General features: G+C 41.5%; 1 protein-coding gene across 2 annotated transcripts in view; it reads right to left on the bottom strand.

The window, feature by feature from the left end:
• The window catches only part of LOC128665902 (AP-2 complex subunit alpha-2), a 442,402-nt gene that overhangs the window by 65,256 nt on the left and 353,508 nt on the right, over window positions 1-23,638 (bottom strand). For both annotated transcript variants that reach the window (XM_053720151.1, XM_053720152.1), the window contains 2 exons: window positions 4,380-4,469; window positions 2,281-2,404 (listed from right to left, as the gene is read on the bottom strand). In XM_053720151.1, coding sequence (XP_053576126.1) covers window positions 2,281-2,404; window positions 4,380-4,469 — 214 coding nt within the window. The remainder of the gene's footprint in view (window positions 1-2,280; window positions 2,405-4,379; window positions 4,470-23,638) is intronic.

Below are 23,638 nucleotides of genomic sequence, written 5' to 3'. Positions count from 1 at the left end.
AGCCCCATCAACTTTAGGGATTTTGTCCCAAAATTCTAACCTGTCAGGCGGAACAGGATATAATTGCTTAAAACGTTTAGAAGGAGTAAATGAATTACCCAATTTATCCCATTCTTTGGAAATCACTGCAGAAATAGCATTAGGAACAGGAAAAACTTCTGGAATAACCGCAGGAGCTTTAAAAACCTTATCCAAACGTATAGAATTAGTATCAAGAGGACTAGAATCCTCTATTTCTAAAGCAATTAGTACTTCTTTAAGTAAAGAGCGAATAAATTCCATCTTAAATAAATATGAAGATTTATCAGCATCAATCTCAGAGATAGAATCCTCTGAACCAGAAGAGTCCAAAGAATCAGAATGATGGTGTTCATTTAAAAATTCATCTGTAGAGAGAGAAGATTTAAAAGACTTTTTACGTTTACTAGAAGGAGAAATAACAGACAAAGCCTTCTTTATGGATTCAGAAACAAAATCTCTTATGTTATCAGGAACATTCTGCACCTTAGATGTTGAGGGAACTGCAACAGGCAATGGTACATTACTAAAGGAAATATTATCTGCTTTAACAAGTTTGTCATGACAATTATTACAAACAACAGCTGGAGGAATAGCTACCAAAAATTTACAGCAGATACACTTAGCTTTGGTAGATCCAGCAGGCAGTGATTTTCCTGTAGTATCTTCTGGCTCAGATGCAACGTGAGACATCTTGCAATATGTAAGAGAAAAAACAACATATAAAGCAAAATAGATCAAATTCCTTATAAGACAGTTTCAGGAATGGGAAAGAATGCCAAATATCAAGCTTCTAGCAACCAGAAGCAAATGAAAAATGAGACTGAAATAATGTGGAGACAAAAGCGACGCCCATATTTTTTAGCGCCAAATAAGACGCCCACATTATTTGGCGCCTAAATGCTTTTGGCGCCAAAAATGACGCCACATCCGGAACGCCGACATTTTTGGCGCAAAATAACGTCAAAAAAATGACGTAACTTCCGGCGACACGTATGACGCCGGAAACGGAAAATAATTTTTGCGCCAAAAAAGTCCGCGCCAAGAATGACGCAATAAAATGAAGCATTTTCAGCCCCCGCGAGCCTAACAGCCCACAGGGAAAAAAGTCAAATTTTTGAGGTAAGAAAAATATGATAAATCAATGCATAATCCCAAATATGAAACTGACTGTCTGAAAATAAGGAAAATTGAACATTCTGAGTCAAGGCAAATAAATGTTTGAATACATATATTTAGAACTTTATAAATAAAGTGCCCAACCATAGCTTAGAGTGTCACAGAAAATAAGACTTACTTACCCCAGGACACTCATCTACATGTTTGTAGAAAGCCAAACCAGTACTGAAACGAGAATCAGTAGAGGTAATGGTAAATATAAGAGTATATCGTCGATCTGAAAAGGGAGGAAAGAGATGAATCTCTACGACCGATAACAGAGAACCTTATGAAATAGACCCCGTAGAAGGAGATCACTGCATTCAATAGGCAATACTCTCTTCACATCCCTCTGACATTCACTGCACGCTGAGAGGAAAACCGGGCTCCAACTTGCTGCGGAGCGCATATCAACGTAGAATCTAGCACAAACTTACTTCACCACCTCCCTTGGAGGCAAAGTTTGTAAAACTGATTTGTGGGTGTGGTGAGGGGTGTATTTATAGGCATTTTAAGGTTTGGGAAACTTTGCCCCTCCTGGTAGGAATGTATATCCCATACGTCACTAGCTCATGGACTCTTGTTAATTACATGAAAGAAAGTGTAAATATAAAAAGACTGTGCACATTTTGTTAATGGAAGTAAATTGGAAAGTTGTTTAAAATGGCATGCTCTATCTGAATCATGAAACATTAATTTGTCTCGAGTGTCCCTTTTAAGCTTGCTAGACTGCTTCTAAAGATCCAGCCTGTTTGTGCATTTCACAAAGTAAGTTATACTGTATACTTTACAGACTTATTGCACTATTGGGGAGCCCTCTTTCATTTTTGTTTTTTTAAAAACAAATACAGAGATGTAGGGAGAGAGGAGACTTTTAAATATTGATTTTGAAATCATGTATGATTCGGAATTACGGTTTCTCTCTAATCATAACAAAACTTGCAAAACCTTCAAATTCCATCCTTGACCCTCATAGTGGAAAAAAGACAATTTATATCACGAAAATTAAGCCAACACTTTGTACATAACTATTTTTGCTTATGTGCGATAACTTTCATCATATACTAAATGATGTCACCATCCTACAATGAAGACGTTAAGCACCTGAACTGAATGTTTAGAACAGGAGCTTCCACAAATTCCTGGACGCATTCAATGTTCACCACCTGCTGCAACTGAGCACCTCCGTCTATGGTGGACTCTACCGTCTTGGACTGCAGATTGAGGCATGAGAAATAGTTAAGGAGAACAGATCATTGCAAAAATATCTCATCTTTTAGACGTGCAAACATTAAATCTGCAAAGCACACCAGATTTGGTAGAAAAGACATAAAGTGATTGACAGATGAAAGTTATATGGATAAAATAAAACATATATCCCATAATGCAGTGGTTTGTAAATGTTTTTTGCTTTGGGTCATACATGATACTCTTTGGCAATATACACACACACACATATATATATATATATATATATACACACACACATATATACACACATATATATACACACCCTGTTCCAAATTATTATGCAAATTCTATTTCAGTGTCACAAAGATTAAATATTTGTTTTTTCAGTTTAACTCATGGATGGCATTGTGTCTCAGGGCTCTTTTGATCACTGAAAACTATCTCGGACACCTGTGATAATTAGATTAGCAGGTGAGCCCAATTAAAGGAAAAACTACTAAAGGAGGGTGTTCCACATTATTAAGCAGAGTACCATTTTCAAGCAATATGGGGAAGAAAAAGGATCTCTCTGCTGCCGAAAAGAGTGAAATAGTTCAATGCCTTGGACGAGGTATGAAAACAGATATTTCAAGAAAACTTAAGCGTGATTATCGCACTATAAAGAGATTTGTGGCTGATTCAGAGCACAGACGGGTTTGTGCAGATAAAGGCACATTGAGGAAGATTTCTGCCAGATCCATGCATCGGATCAAGAGAGCAGCTGCTAAAATACCATTACATAGCAGCAAACAGATATTTGAAGCTGCTGGTGCCTCTGGAGTCCCACGGACATCAAGGTGTAGAGTCATCCAGAGTCTTGCAACTGTGCATAAACCTTCCATTCAGCCACCACTAACCAATGCTCACAAGCAGAAACGGCTGCATTGGGCAGAAAAATACATGAAGACTAATTTTCAAACGGTCCTGTTCACTGATGAGTGCAGTGCAACCCTGGATGGTCCAGATGGATGGAGTAGTGTATGGTTGGTGGAGGGCCACCCTGTTCCAACAAGGCTGCGACGTCAGCAAGGCGGTGGTGGAGTCATGTTTTGGGCTGGAATCATGGGAAGAGAGCTGGTCGGCCCCTTTAGGGTCCCCGAAGGTGTAAAGATGACCTCTGCAAAGTATGTGGAGTTCCTAACTGACCACTTCCTTCCCTTGTACAGAAGGAAGAACTATGCTTTCCGTAATAAAATCATCTTCATGCATGACAATGCACCATCTCATGCTGCAAAGAATACCTCTGCATCAATGGCTGCTATGGGGATAAAAGGAGAGAAAGTCATGGTGTGGCCTCCATCCTCCCCTGACCTCAAACCTATTGAGAATCTTTGGAGCATCCTCAAGCAAAAGATCTATGAGGGTGGGAGGCAGTTTACATCCAAACAGCAGCTCTGGGAGGCTATTCTGACATCTTGCAAACAAATTCAAGCAGAAACTGTCCAAAAACTTACAAGTTCAATGGATGCAAGACTTGTGAAGCTGCTATCAAATAAGGGGTCCTATGTTAAAATGTAACGTGACCTGTTAAAATGTTTAAAAAGTTAAAATGTTGTTCAAAGTTTGATTGAAATAGCTTTTGATTTCAGTAAATATGCTGCAAACACAACAAATGACAATTTTCAGTTCTTTACAACCTATAAAGTGTTTTGAAACTTACTGTGCGTAATAATTTGGAACAGTGCATTGTAAGTTTTTTATTTTGAAAAAAAAATACTGTTATCATTAGGAGGTTTGTTCAATAAAATTTGAATTGTACTCTTAATAGTTGATAACATGAGAATTATGCTGACTGTTGTTTACATCAATTATTTAGGTAAATGAGAAAAATATCATTGGCATAATAATTTGGAACAGGGTGTATATATACACATATATATATATATATATATATATATATATATATATATATATATATATATATATATATATACACACTACATAATGATTCATCAGTAAAATTAAAAGGATATTAGCACTTAGCTCTTCTGAGCAGATTAAAGTTGGAGTGAAATTCTGAAATTGAGCAGACATCTTGTTTCCGTAGAAGATAAACGTCCGGCCTGCGGAAAAGAAACAGAAATAAATGTGTAGTTGGACATAACAAAAGTCATAGGAAAAACATATGAGAATAACTTAAAGTGATGGTAAATTCAGCCCAACTGCTCAACATATTTTAAAACGTTACACTTTTATATTCAGCCTCTCTCAAATTTTCTAAGGTACTGCTTTCAGTGACATACGTTCTATCCAATCATAGCCTCACCATGTGCCCCATGTAAAACTGAACCTGCACGCTCCAGTGCTCTGAACGCACTAATCTTGATGCAATGCACATGCACAACTCTTACACTACTTGCGCAAGTGAAAAAGACAATGCGTCAATTGCTGGTTATATTTTTCTTATAACTGGGTACTCGCAGAGAAAAAAAAAAAACTTAAGGAACAGAAAGCCAATCCTTCACCCAAAGAATCCGGAAACCTTCTTCAAGTTGGAATAAATCCAAGCCTTTTAAGAGACCAAAGCCAGCCCCCAAGTCAGCATGAAGGTGCGGCCCTCATTCCAGCTCAGCTGGTGGGGGCAGATTAAAATGTTTCCAAAACATTTGGGCAGATTCTGTCCAAAATCAATGGATTCAGAGTATTGCCGCTCAAGGGTATCGAATAGTTTTCAGAGTAAGACCACCTGTGAGAAGATTTTTTCTCTCACACGTTCCAGCAAATCCAGTGAAGGCTCAGGCTTTTCTGAAGCGTGTTTCAGATCTAGAGCTTTCAGAGGTAATCATACCAGTTCAGTTTCTGGAACAGGGTTTGTAAGAGTGCCAACTTTCAAAATGGTGACTATAAGGACTATTTTGCCTTTTGTTCAGCAAGGTCATTATATGTCCACGATAGACTTACAGGATGCATATCTTCATATTCCGATTCATCCAGACCACCATCAGTTTCTGAGATTCTCATTTCTAGACAAGCATTAGCAATTTGCCGCTCTACCATTTGGCCTAGCAACAGCTCCAAGAATTTTTTCAAAGGTTCTCAGTGCCCTACTCTCTGTATTTAGAGAACAGGGTATTGGGGTGTTTCCTTATTTGGACGATATCTTGGTACTAGCTCAGTCTTTACATTCTGGCGAATCTCACTCAAATCAACTAGTGTTGTTTCTTCAAAGACATGGTTGGAGGATCAATTTACCAAAAAGTTCCTTGATTCCTCAGACAAGGGTCACCTTTTTAGGTTTACATATAGATTCAATGTCCATGACTCTGTCTCTAACAGACAAGAGACAAATAAAATTGGTTTCAGCTTGTCAAAACCTTCAGTCTCAATCATTCCCTTCAGTGGCTATGTGCATGGAAGTTTTAGATCTCATGACTGCAGCATCGGACGCGATCCCCTTTGTTCGTTTTCATATGAGACCTCTTCAGCTTTGTATGCTGAATCAATGGTGCAGGGATTATACAAGGATATCACAATTAATATACTTAAATCCGAATGTTTGACTCTCTCTGACTTGGTGGTTATATCACCATCGTATAGTTCAAGGATCCTCTTTTGTTCGTCCAACCTGGACTGTAATCACAACAGATGCAAGTCTTTCAGGTTGGGGAGCTGTCTGGGGATCTCTGACAGCAGAAGGGGTTTGGAAATCTCAAGAGGCGAGGTTACCAATCAATATTTTAGAACTCCGTGCTATTTTCAGGGCTCTTCAGGTTTGGCCTCTGTTGAAGAGAGAACCATTCATTTGTTTTCAGACAGACAATATCACAACTGTGGCATATGTCAATCATCAGGGTGTGACTCACAGTCCCATAGCTATGAAAGAAGTATCTCTGATACTTTCTTGGGCGGAATCCAACTCTCGTCTAATTTCTGCGGTACATATCCCAGGTGTAGACAATTGGGAAGCGGATTATCTCAGACGTCAGACTTTACATCTGGGGGAGTGGTCTCTCCATGCAGATTGTTCAGATGTGGGGTCTTCCAGAAATAGATCTGATGGCTTCCCATCTAAACAAGAAACTTCCCAGGTACTTGTCCAGGGATCCTCAGGCGGAGTCGGTGGATGTGTTAGCAGTTCCTTGTTTTACCAACCTGCTTATATCTTCCCGCCTCTAGTTCTTCTTCCAAGAGTGATCTCCAAGATAATCATGGAACAATAGTTAGTGTTTCTGGTAGCACCAGCATGGCCTCACAGGTTCTGGTATGCGGATCTTGTCTGGATGTCCAGTTGCCAACCTTGGCCACTTCCTTTAAGACCAGACCACCTGTCTCAAGGACCATTTTTCCATCAGGATCTCAAATCGTTAAATTTGAAGGTATGGAAATTGAACGCTTTGTGCATAGAGGTTTCTCTGGCTCGTAAATCTGTTTCTAGGAAGATTTATTATCGAGTTTGGAAGACTTATATTTCATGGTGTTCTTCTCATAAATTCTCCTGGCATTCTTTTAGAATTCCTAGAATTTTACAGTTTCTTCAGGATGGTTTGGATAAAGGTTTGTCTGCAAGTTCCTTGAAGGGACAAATCTCTGCTCTGTTTTATTTCACAGAAAGATTGCTAAGCTTCCTGATATTCACTGTTTTGTGCAGGCTTTGGTCCGTATCAAGCCTGTCATTAAATCAATCTCTCCTCCTTGGAGTCTTAATTTGGTTTTGAAGGCTTTACAGGCTCTTCATTTTGAGCCTATGCATTCTTTGCATATTAAACTACTTTCTTGGAAAGTGTTGCTCCTTTTGGCAATCTCTTCTGCTAAAAGAGTTTCCAAATTATCTGCTTTTTCTTGTGAGTCTCCTTTTCTGATTATCCATCAGGATAAGGCAGTTTTGCAGACTTCATTTAAATTTTTACCTAAAGTTGTGAATTCTAACAGCATTAATAGGAAAATTGTTCCCTCTTTGTGTTCTAATCCTAAGAATTCTTTGGAGAGATCCTTACATTCTCTGGATGTTGTAAGAGCTTTCAAATATTATGTTGAAGCTACTAAAGATTTCAGGAAGACTTCTTGTCTATTTGTTGTCTTTTCTGGTCCAAGGAAAGGTCAGAAAGCTTTATTTGGAGTCGGGTCAGGCTCCGCCTCAGAGAATCACAGCTCATTCTACTAGATCAGTTTCCACTTCGTGGGCTTTTAAGAATGAAGCTTCAGTTGATCAGATTTGCAAAGCAGTAACTTGGCCTTCTTTGCATACATTTACTATATTCTACCATTTTGATGTATTTGCCTCTTCGGAAGCAGTTTTTGGTAGAAAAGTTCTTCAGGCAGCTGTTTCAGTTTGATTCCTCTACTTATGTTTTTTTTTTTAATATATTTTTTATTGAGGCAATTAGCAATAACAATGATACAAGAAATATGTCCAGACACAAATTAGAATTAGTAAGAGCAATTGTACAGTTCTCATACATAACATTGAGGCATAAGTATTACAATTACAGTTGTAGAGCCTAACACACTGATATGCCATACAAAACACATACTAGAGAGAGCTCTAATTATACCGATTAGCAATATCAGCCATAAAAGAGTAGTATCTGATAGAGATTCTAATACTATACTTACAATTTTGTTATATCCCGTGTGATATACCAGGTTAGTGGCATATGAAACTAATGTGTGTTAAAAAGGAGTGTCTGAAACATATCGTCATGGGGCCTCGCTTTTTCATTAGAAGTGACAGTGAAAGTGGCCCCCCAGTTGCAACAAGAACCATAGTATAGTTTATCAATTTTAAAAGAAGATGGGGCTGTTACTTTATCTAAAGATATGGTTCTTGAACTGACCATTGACAGGGATAAGCCCTAAGGTATTAAGCACCACTGTTAGATTATAGGCTTACAGTAGAAAGTTCTGATGTAGTTATTGTCCCTGTCTGTTGAAAATTAAATTATGCAAAAAAAGAGGTATTATGCATGGCTTTGTAACATCCTCCCTGGATGGACCCCAGAGACTACATAATTCTAAGGACATGTCTGTTATACTGGTTCCTTAATCTTGCTTTGATGTATGCCATACGGGCATGTTGCCATGATATTCTAATGTAAATGTACTTTCTTGTATGTTATTTTACCTCAATAAAAAGTATTCTTTAAATAAAAAATAAAAAAAAAAAAAAAAAAAAAAGGGGCAAAACGGGGGATTAGCTGCATTGATTTGTTGTGGAAAAGAGAAGGAATACAGCGGGCAAGAGCCGCTCTAATTAAGAAAGTAAGAGAGGGGGGGATAGGGCGGAGTCAGCTAGGGTGCTTAACCAGTGGAACTTTTAAACCTCCAGGTCTTATGGGGTATAGAGCAAGTAGGGATAACTCCTGATAAGGTCATATGAGAAATCAATTAAATGTGCATAGGGATTAGGTGAACACAGAACTTAGTTAACAGTCAACATACGGAGAAGACAGCTACAAACTTAAGCAAACAATAGTAACATCTTCATAAACCCTACCACTAAGGTATTGATAGGCGACTGCAACAGCCCATACATAATATAAACAGAGCATCATTAAGTAAGGGGGCTTAAAGGGCCATGAAACCCACATTTTTTCTTTCATGATTTAGAAAGATAATGCAATTTTAAACATCTTTCTAATTTACTTATATTATCTAATTTGTTTTATTCTCTTGATATTCTTTGCTGAAAAGCATATCTAGATATGCTCAGTAGCTGCTGATAGGTTGCTGGTGATTGGCTCACCATGTGCAATGCTTTTTCTTCAACTAAGGATATCTAAAAAATGAAGCAAAATAAATAATATAAGTAAATTGTAATGTTGTTTAAATTTGTATTCTCTATCTGAATCATGAAAGAAAGATTTTGGGTTTAGTGGCCCTTTAAGTACTATTTGGTGTCGCTATAGATGCCTTAATGAAGTAGACATAAGATAGAGCATAGAATGTGAAAGACACTAATATATGATAGCTCTACAGTCTGCCTAACTATCGACTGTACCGGTGCCTGTCTGACCAGCCATCTCAGTGGTAGTTTCAAGAAGCATAGTTACGCATGCTCGTGTGGTCAGAGTTCTCTGTTTGGTATCACATTCCCATATTATTTATCACCCTCTGTGCAGAGTATCTATAATTTGCAGTCTTGTAAACGAAAAGTGTCCATACCCTATTTACTGTATCATCATGTAGATCAGGTTGTGAGAGTGAAGATAACGCTAGTTTCCCAAATATATAAATTGAGCATTGTACGAGAGCTAAGAGTAATATCCAAGTGTCATGTATTTTTGGGACGGCCTCAGTGATGAATCTAGGCTTAAATCTCTGGGGACCGAAGGTGCGGTCTCTGAAGAGGGTCACACAGTATGCATTCAGCTTGACCCCCTGGTGGGTCAGATGATTAGCCTATACCTAATCTATGCGATAGTAAGAAAAAAAGTAGAGCCCCCTCAGCTATCAACCACCAGGTTATAAGGGTGTCAGCACAAGGTAATAATTGTAAGATGGTCTCCACACCCTTAACCATTGTCTCCCCAGGATCCACTATTTCCTGAGCGGATGTCAAATAGGAACAGATGTCTGCAGAGCCAGGATAGGTGTCAGCCATCTCTATTGTACTGTAAAGAGTCAATAGATCAAAGTGAGCATTTCCCAGCGATCTCATGCATGCCCGTGTATCAAAAAGTTTAGATGTGGAGAGGTGGGTTACAGCTCTAGGGTAGTATGCAGCTAAATCAAGCATCTCTTCCATCTCTGCATAAACACATGTCGACGCCTTCACCCGCCGTTGGTAGCGGGCAGTCAGAGCAGGAGCTACCTGGCTATGTTGGGGATCTGGTGAAAAGAACAGCCGCGGTCTCTCTCTCAAAGTGCTCCAGCGGCCAACACAAAAGAAGGTGTCTGCATTTGGACTTACGTATATAAGGTCAGTTCCCGCTGAGGATTCCCGGTAATCAGTCGTATCTCGACCTCTTCTGGTCTGTTGCAGCGTAGGAGGGGTCGCCACTTGCTGCGTCTCATAGTTATAGGTAGGAGAGGAGATATGTGGTAACTGCTGCGCGAGTGTTAGGAGACCCAATAGACTCTGCTTTAGATCCGCACAGGATTCATCCATACGTGACCGGGGGAGACAATCCACTATCTGGCGACCCCATACTGCCGCAAATTGCATACGCCCTAATAGACTGTTCCCTTAGTGCCTTGCAGAGAGAGAAAAAGACGGGTGGTCCAAATAATTTCTTGTGTATCCGGATAGAGAGTGGGGGTTCCGTGGCCTTGATCTGGGAATATATCTGTAGGAAATAGCTGTTCCGGAGCACTCTATTCTGTGGCTATGAATTAATCAGTCATTGTCCAGGAAGCCACGCTGGGTTGATGCAAATAGAGAGCCGTTATCCCATATCAGCAGGGCCTCTTCATGTAGGAGTCTGGCGTCATGTCTCCTTCTCTATTAATATCTCGAAAATGAGAAGTTTTGTGAGCTTAAACCTCTGTGCCTATGTTCATAAAGGCGTAATGAAAGCTTATTTGGCTAGATTTTTCAAATTATAAGAGATATCATGTTTGTGAGCAGGGGCGAGATAAAAAACACGTCTCATCCCTGTAGTGGCTAGCGCCGCCCCCCTCTGCTTATGTTTTAAGTTTTTTTGGATGTGGATTTAATTTTTTCAGCGGAAAATGGCTGTCTCTTGCCAATTACATGAAAGAAAACAAAGTTCATGAGACCCACCCTTTTTATGGTGGTTATGTTTTTTGTATAAAGCACAATTATATTTCAAGTTCCTTTTTTTGATGCTTTTTACTTCTTTTTCTATCACCCCACTACTTGGCTATTCGTTAAACTGGACGCTTGCCAATATGAAAGAAATGAATTTATCAGGTAAGTTCTTACATAAATTATGTTTTTCACTTGCGCAATTAGCGTAAGAGTTGCGCAAAAAGGTAGTTTTGAATGAACTCTGAATGATGAAAGTTTAATTTAGACTTCAGTGTCTCTTTAAATAACAGTACAAATAAAATTAAAAATTATTATTCAGCTCTTTTTAAAACAGCTTTAGGATCCATTGCAAGTATTTATATTATAAAAAACAGAATTTATGCTTACCTGACAAATTACTTTCTCCAACGGTGTGTCCGGTCCACGGCGTCATCCTTACTTGTGGGAATATCTCTTCCCCAACAGGAAATGGCAAAGAGTCCCAGCAAAGCTGGCCATATAGTCCCTCCTAGGCTCCGCCCACCCCAGTCATTCGACCGACGGACAGTAGGAAAATATATAGGAGAAACCATATGGTACCGTGGTGACTGTAGTTAGAGAAAATAATTCATCAGACCTGATTAAAAAACCAGGGCGGGCCGTGGACCGGACACACCGTTGGAGAAAGTAATTTATCAGGTAAGCATAAATTCTGTTTTCTCCAACATTGGTGTGTCCGGTCCACGGCGTCATCCTTACTTGTGGGAACCAATACCAAAGCTTTAGGACACGGATGAAGGGAGGGAGCAAATCAGGTTACCTAAATGGAAGGCACCACGGCTTGCAAAACCTTTCTCCCAAAAATAGCCTCCGAAGAAGCAAAAGTATCAAATTTGTAAAATTTGGCAAAAGTGTGCAGTGAAGACCAAGTCGCTGCCTTACATATCTGGTCAACAGAAGCCTCGTTCTTGAAGGCCCATGTGGAAGCTACAGCCCTAGTGGAGTGAGCTGTAATTCTTTCAGGAGGCTGCCGTCCGGCAGTCTCGTAAGCCAATCGGATGATGCTTTTAAGCCAAAAGGAAAGAGAGGTAGAAGTCGCTTTTTGACCTCTCCTTTTACCAGAATAGACAACAAACAAAGAAGATGTTTGTCTGAAATCTTTTGTAGCCTCTAAATAGAATTTTAGAGCACGGACTACGTCCAAATTGTGTAACAAACGTTCCTTCTTTGAAACTGGATTCGGACATAAAGAAGGAACAACTATCTCCTGGTTAATATTCTAGTTAGAAACAACCTTTGGAAGAAAACCAGGCTTAGTACGCAAAACCACCTTATCTGCATGGAACACCAGATAAGGCGGAGAACACTGCAAAGCAGATAACTCAGAAACTCTTCTAGCAGAAGAAATAGCAACTAAAAACAAAACTTTCCAAGATAGTAACTTAATATCTATGGAATGTAAAGGTTCAAACGGAACCCCTTGAAGAACTGAAAGAACTAGATTTAGACTCCAGTGAGGAGTCAAAGGTCTGTAAACAGGCTTGATCCTAACCAGAGCCTGAACAAATGCTTGAACATCTGGCACAGCTGCCAGTCTTTTGTGTAGTAAGACAGATAAAGCAGAGATCTGTCCCTTTAGAGAACTTGCAGATAATCCTTTCTCCAAACCTTCTTGTAGAAAGGAGAGAATCTTAGGGATTTTTATCTTATTCCATGGGAATCCTTTGGATTCACACCAACAGATATATTTTTTCCATATCTTATGGTAAATCTTTCTAGTTACTGGTTTTCTGGCCTGAACCAGAGTATCTATCACAGAATCTGAAAACCCACGCTTTGAAAGAATCAAGCGTTCAATCTCCAAGCCGTCAGCTGGAGGGAGACCAGATTTGGATGTTCGAATGGACCCTGAACAAGAAGGTCCTGTCTCAAAGGTAGCTTCCATGGTGGAACCGATGACATATTCACCAGGTCTGCATACCAAGTCCTGCGTGGCCACGCAGGAGCTATCAAGATCACTGAGGCCCTCTCCTGTTTGATCCTGGCTACCAGCCTGGGAATGAGAGGAAACGGTGGAAACACATAAGCTAGGTTGAATGTCCAAGGTGCTACTAGTGCATCTACTAGAGTCGCCTTGGGATCCCTGGATCTGGACCCGTAACACGGAACCTTGAAGTTCTGACGAGACGCCATCAGATCCATGTCTGGAATGCCCCATAATTGAGTCAGTTGGGCAAAGATCTCCAGATGGAGTTCCCACTCCCCCGGATGGAAAGTCCGACGACTCAGATAATCCGCTTCCCAGTTTTCCACACCTGGGATGTGGATCGCAGATAGATGGCAGGAGTGTTCCTCCGCCCATTGTATTATTTTGGTCACTTCTTTCATCGCCAGGGAACTCCTTGTTCCCCCCTGATGATTGATATACGCAACAGTCGTCATGTTGTCTGATTGGAATCTTATGAATCTGGCCTTTGCTAGTTGAGGCCAAGCCCTGAGAGCATTGAAAATCGCTCTTAGTTCCAGAATGTTTATCGGGAGAAGAGACTCTTCCCGAGACCATAGTCCCTGAGTCTTCAGGGATTCCCAGACCGCGCCCCAGCCCACTAGACTGGCGTCGGTCGTGACAATGACCCACTCTGGTCTGCGGAAGCTCATTCCCTTGGATAGATGGTCCAGGGTCAGCCACCAACGGAGTGAATCTCTGGTCTTCTGATCTACTTGAATCATTGGAGACAAGTCTGTATAGTCCCCATTCCACTGTTTGAGCATGCACAGTTGTAATGGTCTTAGATGAATTCGTGCAAAGGGAACTATGTCCATTGCTGCAACCATCAACCCTACTACTTCCATGCACTGAGCTATGGAAGGACGTGGAACAGAATGAAGAACTTGACAAGCGCTTAGAAGCTTTGATTTTCTGACCTCTGTCAGAAAAATCCTCATTTCTAAGGAATCTATTATTGTTCCCAAGAAGGGAACTCTTGTTGACGGAGACAGAGAACTTTTTTCTACGTTCACCTTCCATTCGTGCGATCTGAGAAAGGCCAGAACAATGTCTGTATGAGCCTTTGCTTTTGACAGGGACGACGCTTGTATTAGAATGTCGTCCAGGTATGGTACTACTGCAATGCCCCTCGGCCTTAGAACCGCTAGAAGGGACCCGAGTACCTTTGTGAAAATCCTTGGAGCAGTGGCTAACCCGAATGGGAGGGCCACAAACTGGTAATGTTTGTCCAGAAAGGCGAACCTTAGGAACTGATGATGTGGATAGGAATATGTAGGTACGCATCCTTTAGATCCACGGTAGTCATAAATTGACCTTCCTGGATAGTGGGTAGAATCGTTCGAATGGTTTCCATTTTGAACGATGGTACCCTGAGAAATTTGTTTAGGATCTTCAGATCCAAAATTGGTCTGAATGTTCCCTCTTTTTTGGGAACTACGAACAGATTTGAATAAAATCCCATTCCCTGTTCTTTTATTGGGACAGGGTGTATCACTCCCATGTTTAACAGGTCTTCTACACAATGTAAGAACGCCTGTCTCTTTATTTGGTTTAAGGATAAGTGAAACATGTGGAACCTTCCCCTTGGGGGTAGTTCCCTGAATTCCAGAAGATAACCCTGAGAAACTATTTCTAGTGCCCAGGGATCCTGAACATCTCTTGCCCAAGCCTGAGCAAAGAGAGAGAGTCTGCCCCCTACTAGATCCGGTCCCGGATCGGGGGCTACTCCTTCATGCTGTCTTGTTAGCAGCAGCAGGCTTCTTGACCTGCTTACCCTTGTTCCAGCCTTGCATAGGTTTCCAGGCTGGTTTGGGCTGTGAGGCATTACCCTCTTGCTTAGAGGATGCAGAATTAGAGGCCGGTCCGTTCCTGAAATTGCGAAAGGAACGAAAATTAGACTTATTCTTGGCCTTGAACGGCCTATCTTGTGGAAGGGCGTGGCCCTTTCCCCCAGTGATGTCTGAGATAATCTCTTTCAATTCTGGTCCGAAGAGTTTTAACTTTGAAAGGGATGTTAAGCAATTTTGTCTTGGATGATACATCCGCTGACCAAGACTTTAGCCAAAGCGCTCTACGCGCCACAATTGCAAACCCTGAATTTTTCGCCGCTAACTGAGCTAATTGCAAGGCGGCATCTAAAATAAAAGAGTTAGCCAACTTAAGTGCGTGAACTCTGTCCATAACCTCCTCATATGGAGTCTCTCTACCGAGCGACTTTTCTAGTTCCTCGAACCAGAACCACGCTGCAGTAGTGACAGGAACAATGCACGAAATGGGTTGTAGAAGGTAACCTTGCTGTACAAAAATCTTTTTAAGCAAACCTTCCAATTTTTTATCCATAGGATCTTTGAAAGCACAACTATCCTCGATAGGAATAGTAGTGCGCTTGTTTAAAGTAGAAACTGCCCCCTCGACCTTAGGGACTGTCTGCCATAAGTCCTTTCTGGGGTCGACCATAGGAAATAATTTCTTAAATATAGGAGGGGGAACAAAAGGTATGCCGGGCTTCTCCCACTCCTTATTCACTATGTCCGCCACCCGCTTGGGTATAGGAAAAGCGTCGGGGTGCACCGGAACCTCTAGAAACTTGTCCATTTTGCATAATTTCTCTGGAATGACCAAGTTGTCACAATCATCCAGAGTAGATAACACCTCCTTAAGCAGTGCGTGGAGATGTTCTAATTTAAATTTAAATGTCACAACATCAGGTTCAGCTTGTTGAGAAATTTTTCCTGAATCTGAAATTTCCCCATCTGACAAAACCTCCCTCATGGCCACTTCAGATTGGTGTGAGGGTATGACAGAACAATTATCATCAGCGCCCTCCTGCTCTTCAGTGTTTAAGACAGAGCAATCACGCTTTCTCTGATATGCAGGCATTTTGGATAAAATATTTGCTATGGAGTTATCCATTACAGCCGTCAATTGTTGCATGGTAATAAGCATTGGCGCGCTAGATGTACTAGGGGCCTCCTGCGTGGGCAAAACTGGTGTAGACACAGTAGGAGATGATGTAGTATCATGTCTACTCCCCTCATCTGAGGAATCATCTTGGGCAATTTCATTATCTGTGGCAGTACTGTCCTTACTTTGTTTGGACGCTGTGGCACAATTATCACACAAATTTAAATGGGGAGACACATTGGCCTTCATACATATAGAACATAGCTTATCCGAAGGCACAGACATGCTAAACAGGCTTAAACTTGTTAATAAATCACAAAAACCGTTTTAAAACAAAACCGTTACTGTCTCTTTAAATTTTAAACAGAAACACTTTATTACTGAATATGTGAAAAACTATGAAGGAATTGTTCAAAAATTACCAAAATTTCACCAGTGTCTTAAAGAGTCGTTAAGAGTATTGCACACCAAAATTTCAGAGCTTTAACCCTTAAAATAACGGAACCGGAGCCGTTTACAAATTTAACCCCTATACAGTCCCAGCTACAGCTTTTGCTGAGATCTAACCAAGCCCAGAGGGGAATACGATACCAAATGACGCCTTCTAGAAACTTTTCCAGCTATTTTCAGGTCCTCACACATGCATCTGCATGTCTTGCTCTCAAAAACAACTGAGCAGTAATGGCGCGAAAATGAGGCTCAGCCTACAACTGGGAAGGCCCTCCCTGACTGGAAAAGGTGTCTAACATAGTGCCTGCCGTTAAAAAACGTTCCCCAAGCTTATAAATGTGAAATATCAGCATAAACATGTATAAAATGCCCAAATAAAGCAATCGATTTAGCCCATAAAAGTGTCTACCAGTTTTATAGCCCATATTAAGCCCTTTATTCTGTTTGAGACTAAGAAAATGGCTTACCTATCCCCATGAGGGGAAAAAACATAATTTATGCTTACCTGATAAATTTATTTCTCTTGTAGTGTATCCAGTCCACGGATCATCCATTACTTGTGGGATATTCTCCTTCCCAACAGGAAGTTGCAAGAGGATCACCCACAGCAGAGCTGCTATATAGCTCCTCCCCTAACTGCCATATCCAGTCATTCGACCGAAACAAGCCGAGAAAGGAGAAACCATAGGGTGCAGTGGTGACTGAAGTTTAATTAAAATTTAGACCTGCCTTAAAAGGACAGGGCGGGCCGTGGACTGGATACACTACAAGAGAAATAAATTTATCAGGTAAGCATAAATTATGTTTTCTCTTGTTAAGTGTATCCAGTCCACGGATCATCCATTACTTGTGGGATACCAATACCAAAGCTTAAGTACACGGATGATGGGAGGGACAAGGCAGGAACTTAAACGGAAGGAACCACTGCCTGTAGAACCTTTCTCCCAAAAACAGCCTCCGAAGAAGCAAAAGTATCAAATTTGTAAAATTTTGAAAAGGTACAAAGCGAAGACCAAGCCGCAGCCCCGCAAATCTGCTCAACAGAGGCCCCATCCCTAAAGGCCCAGGTGGAAGCCACAGCTCTAGTAGAATGAGCTGTAATTCTTTCAGGGGGCTGCTGTCCAGCAGTCTCATATGCTAAACGGATTATACTCCGAAGCCAAAAAGAAAGAGAGGTTGCCGAGGCCTTTTGACCTCTCCTCTGTCCAGAGTAAATAACAAACAGGTGAGATGTTTGGCGAAAATCTTTAGTAGCCTGCAAGTAAAACTTCAATGCACGGACTACGTCTAGATTATGCAAAAGACGTTCCTTCTTTGAAGAAGGATTAGGGCATAATGATGGAACAACAATCTCTGGATTGATATTCTTGTTAGAAACCACCTTAGGTAAAAACCCAGGTTTTGTACGCAGAACTACTTTATCTGAATGAAAGATCAGATAAGGAGAATCACAATGTAAGGCAGATAACTCCGAGACTCTTCGAGCCGAGGAAATAGCCATCAGAAAAAGAACTTTCCATGATAGAAGTTTGATATCAATAGAATGAAGGGGTTCAAACGGAACCCCTTGAAGAAATTTAAGAACCAAGTTTAAGCTCCATGGGGGAGCAACAGGTTTAAACACAGGCTTAATTCTAACTAAAGCCTGACAAAATGCCTGAACGTCTGGAACTTCTGCCAGACGCTTGTGTAAAATAATAGACAGAGCAGAAATCTGTCCCTTTAAAGAACTAGCTGATAGTCCTTTGTCCAAACCCTCTTGGAGGAAGGACAATATCCTAGGAATCCTAACCCTACTCCATGAGTAATTCTTGGATTCACTCCAATGAAGATATTTACGCCAAATTTTGTGGTAAATTTTCCTGGTGACAGGCTTTCGTGCCTGTATTAAGGTATCAATTACTGACTCGGAGAAGCCACGCTTTGATAGGATCAAGCGTTCCATCTCCATGCAGTTTCAGAGAAAGTAGATTCGGATGATTGAAAGAACCTTGTATTAGAAGGTCTTGTCTCAGAGGCAGAGTCCATGGTGGAAAGGATGACATGTCCACTAGGTCTGCATACCAGGTCCTGCGTGGCCACGCAGGCGCTATCAATATCACCGATGCTTTCTCCTGTTTGATTTTGGCAATCAGACGAGGGAGCAGAGGAAACGGTGGAAACACATAGGCCAGGTTGAAGAACCAAGGTGCTGCTAGAGCATCTATCAGTGCCGCTTCTGGGTCCCTGGACCTGGATCCGTAACAAGGAAGCTTGGCATTGTGGCGAGACGCCATGAGATCCAGTTCTGGTTTGCCCCAACGGAGAACCAATTGAGCAAACACCTCCGGATGGAGTTCCCACTCCCCCGGATGAAAAGTCTGACGACTTAGAAAATCCGCCTCCCAGTTCTCTACCCCTGGGATATGGATCGCTGATAGGTGGCAAGAGTGAGTCTCTGCCCAGCGAATTATCTTGGAGACTTCTGACATCGCTAGGGAACTCCTGGTCCCCCCTTGATGGATGATGTAAGCCACAGTTGTGATGTTGTCCGACTGAAATTTGATGAACCTCAGTGTTGCTAACTGAGGCCAAGCTAGAAGAGCATTGAATATTGCTCTTAACTCCAGAATATATTGGGAGGAGTTTCTCCTCCTGAGTCCATGAACCCTGAGCCTTCAGGGAGTTCCAGACTGCACCCCAACCTAGAAGGCTGGCGTCTGTTGTTACAATGGTCCAATCTGGCCTGCGAAAGGTCATACCTTTGGACAGATGGACCCGAGATAACCACCAGAGAAGAGAATCTCTGGTTTCCTGATCCAGATTTAGTAGAGGGGACAAATCTGTGTAATCCCCATTCCACTGACTGAGCATGCATAATTGCAGCGGTCTGAGATGCAGGCGCGCAAATGGCACTATGTCCATCGCCGCTACCATTAAGCCGATTACTTCCATGCACTGAGCCACCGTGGGGTGCGGAATGGAGTGAAGAACACGGCAAGCATTTAGAAGTTTTGATAACCTGGACTCCGTCAGGTAAATTTTCATTTCTATAGAATCTATCAGAGTCCCTAGGAAGGAAACCCTTGTGAGAGGAGATAGAGAACTCTTTTCTTCATTCACTTTCCACCCATGCGACCTCAGAAATGCCAGAACTATCTCTGTATGAGACTTGGCAATTTGAAAGCTTGACGCCTGTATCAGGATGTCGTCTAGGTAAGGAGCCACCGCTATGCCTCGCGCCAGAAGTGAGCCCAGAACCTTTGTAAAAATTCTTGGGGCTGTAGCCAACCCGAATGGAAGAGCTACAAACTGGTAATGCCTGTCTAGAAAGGCAAACCTCAGGAACCGATGATGATTCTTGTGGATCGGAATGTGAAGGTAGGCATCCTTTAAGTCCACTGTGGTCATGTACTGACCCTCTTGGATCATGGGTAAAATGGTTCGAATAGTTTCCATCTTGAATGATGGAACTCTGAGGAATTTGTTTAGGATCTTTAGATCCAAAATTGGTCTGAAGGTTCCCTCTTTTTTGGGAACCACAAACAGATTTGAATAAAACCCCTGTCCTTGTTCCGCGGAACTGGATGGATCACTCCCATTACAAGGAGGTCTTGCACGCAGCTTAGGAATGCCTCTTTCTTTATCTGGTTTGCAGATAATCTTGAAAGGTGAAATCTCCCTTGTGGGGGAGAAGCTTTGAAGTCCAGAAGATATCCCTGAGATATGATCTCCAACGCCCAGGGATCCTGAACATCTCTTGCCCATGCCTGGGCGAAGAGAGAGAGTCTGCCCCCTACTAGATCCGTTGTCGGATAGGGGGCCGCTCCTTCATGCTGTCTTGGAGGCAGCAGCAGGCTTTCTGGCCTGCTTGCCCTTGTTCCAGTACTGGGTAGGTTTCCAGGCCTGCTTAGATTGAGGAAAAGTTCCCTTTTGTTTTGAAGTAGAGGGAGCTGATCCTGCACCTGCCTTGAAATTTCGAAAGGCACGAAAATTAGACTGTTTGGCCCTTGATTTGGCCCTGTCCTGAGGAAGGGTATGACCCTTACCTCCAGTAATGTCAGCAATAATTTCTTTCAAACCAGGCCCGAATAAGGTCTGCCCCTTGAAAGGAATGTTAAGTAATTTAGACTTTGAAGTCACATCAGCTGACCAGGATTTAAGCCATAGCGCCCTACGCGCCTGGATGGCGAATCCGGAATTCTTAGCCGTTAGTTTAGTCAAATGAACAATGGCATCAGAAACAAATGAGTTAGCTAGCTTAAGTGTTCTAAGCTTGTCAATAATTTCAGTCAATGGAGCTGTATGGATGGCCTCTTCCAGGGCCTCAAACCAGAACGCCGCCGCAGCAGTGACAGGCGCAATGCATGCAAGGGGCTGTAAAATAAAACCTTGTTGAATAAACATTTTCTTAAGGTAACCCTCTAATTTTTTATCCATTGGATCTGAAAAAGCACAACTGTCCTCAACCGGGATAGTGGTACGCTTTGCTAAAGTAGAAACTGCTCCCTCCACCTTAGGGACTGTCTGCCATAAGTCCCGTGTAGTGGCATCTATTGGAAACATTTTTCTAAATATAGGAGGTGGGGAAAAGGGCACACCGGGTCTATCCCACTCCTTACTAATAATTTCTGTAAGCCTTTTAGGTATTGGAAAAACATCAGTACTCACTGGCACTGCATAGTATTTATCCAGCCTACACAATTTCTCTGGCACTGCAATTGTGTCACAGTCATTCAGAGCAGCTAATACCTCCCCAAGTAACACACGGAGGTTCTCAAGCTAAAATTAGAAATCTCTGAATCAGGTCTCCCCGATTCAGAGACGTCACCCACAGACTGAAGCTCTCCGTCCTCAGGTTCTGCATATTGTGACGCAGTATCAGACATGGCTCTTACAGCATCTACGCGCTCTGTATCTCGTCTAACCCCAGAGCTATCGCGCTTGCCTCTCAATTCAGGCAATCTGGCTAATACCTGTGACAGGGTATTATTCATGATTGCAGCCATGTCCTGCAAAGTAATCGCTATGGGCATCCCTGATGTACTTGGCGCCATATTAGCATGCGTCCCTCGAGCGGGAGGCGAAGGGTCCGACACGTGGGGAGAGTTAGTCGGCATAACTTCCCCCTCGACAGACCAATCTGGGGACAATTCTTTTATAGATAAAGACTGATCTTTACTGTTTAAGGTGAAATCAATACATTTAGTACACATTCTCCTATGGGGCTCCACCATGGCTTTTAAACATAATGAACAAGTAGTTTCCTCTGTGTCAGACATGTTTGTACAGACTAGCAATGAGACTAGCAAGCTTGGAAAACACTTTAAACAAAGTTAACAAGCAATATAAAAAACGTTACTGTGCCTTTAAGAGAAACAAATTTTGGCAAAATTTGAAATAACAGTGAACAAAGGCAGTTACACTAACAAAATTTTTACAGTGTATGTAACAAGTTAGCAGAGCATTGCACCCACTTGCAAATGGATGATTAACCCCTTAATACAAAAAACAGATTAACAAAACGAAAAATATGTTTTTTAAACAGTCATAACAACTGCCACAGCTCCTACTTTTGAAGCCTTTTGAGCCCTTCAGAGATGTCCTATAGCATGCAGGGGACTGCTGAGGGAAGCTGAATGTCACAGTTTGTAATTTTAACAGCACCAACTGTAACTTTTATACTATAACAGTGGAAAGCCTCTAGGCAAAAATAAAGCCAGCCATGTGGAAAAAACTAGGCCCCAATAAGTAAGCATATATAAAAACGATTAACATGCCAGCAAACGTTTTATATTACACTTTTATAAGAGTATGTATCTCTGTTAATAAGCCTGATACCAGTCGCTATTAAATCACTGCATTTAGGCTTAACTTACATTAATCCGGTATCAGCAGCATTTTTCTAGCAGACTCCATCCCTAGAAATATGTTAACTGCACATACCTTATTGCAGGAAAACCTGCACGCCATTCCCCCTCTGAAGTTACCTCACTCCTCAGAATATGTGAGAACGGCAATGGATCTTAGTTACTTCTGCTAAGATCATAGAAATCACAGGCAGATTCTTCTTCTAATGCTGCCTTTGATAAAACAGTACACTCCGGTACCATTTAAAAATAACAAACTTTTGATTGAAGTTAAGAAACTAACTATAATACACCACTCTCCTCTTACTACGTCCATCTTTGTTGAGTTGCAAGAGAATGACTGGATATGGCAGTTAGGGTAGGAGCTATATAGCAGCTCTGCTGTGGGTGATCCTCTTGCAACTTCCTGTTGGGAAGGAGAATATCCCACAAGTAATGGATGATCCGTGGACTGGATACACTTAACAAGAGAAATGACAGCCTTCCAGCATTACACAGTCTTGTTAGAAATATGGCTAGTCATACCTTAAGCAGAAAAGTCTGCTGTTTCCCCCAACTGAAGTTACTTCATCTCAACAGTCCTATGTGGAAACAGCAATCGATTTTAGTTACTGTCTGCTAAAATCATCTTCCTCTCACAAACAGAAATCTTCATCTTTTTCTGTTTCAGAGTAAATAGTACATACCAGCACTATTTTAAAATAACAAACACTTGATAGAAGAATAAAAAACTACATTTAAACACCAAAAACTCTTAACCATCTCCGTGGAGATGTTGCCTGTGCAACGGCAAAGAGAATGACTGGGGTGGGCGGAGCCTAGGAGGGACTATATGGCCAGCTTTGCTGGGACTCTTTGCCATTTCCTGTTGGGGAAGAGATATTCCCACAAGTAAGGATGACGCCGTGGACCGGACACACCAATGTTGGAGAAAGTTAGTATAATATTGGATAACACAAATTACCACTTATTAAGAGAGTAATAATTTGAGTTCTGTGGTTCGATGTATAGAAGATGCATCTCCTTGGCATAGGTCAATCGATTTAAAGGGACAGTCAAAATGAAACTTTCATTCAGATAGAGTATTTCAATTTTAAACAACATTCCAATTTACTTCTGTTGCCTAATTTGCTTTTTTTCTCTTGGTATCTTTTGTTGAAAAGCATACCTAGGTGGGCTGTACATATAAGCCTCTTCTCATTGTTTAAGCTAGCTCAGCAGTGCATTGCTGCTCCTTCAACAAAGGATACAAAAAAATGAAGCAAATTTGATAATAGAAGTAAATTGTAAAGTTGGTTAAAATTGTATGTTAAATCTAAATAATGAGATGGGGTTCATGTCCCTGTAAAACCTCATGATCTGGGGAATACAGGGCCTGATTGGTCCTCCCAC

This window comes from Bombina bombina, chromosome 7 (assembly GCF_027579735.1).
Source record: "Bombina bombina isolate aBomBom1 chromosome 7, aBomBom1.pri, whole genome shotgun sequence".
NCBI lineage: Eukaryota > Metazoa > Chordata > Amphibia > Anura > Bombinatoridae > Bombina > Bombina bombina.
This window is presented reverse-complemented; position numbering and strand designations above follow the sequence as displayed.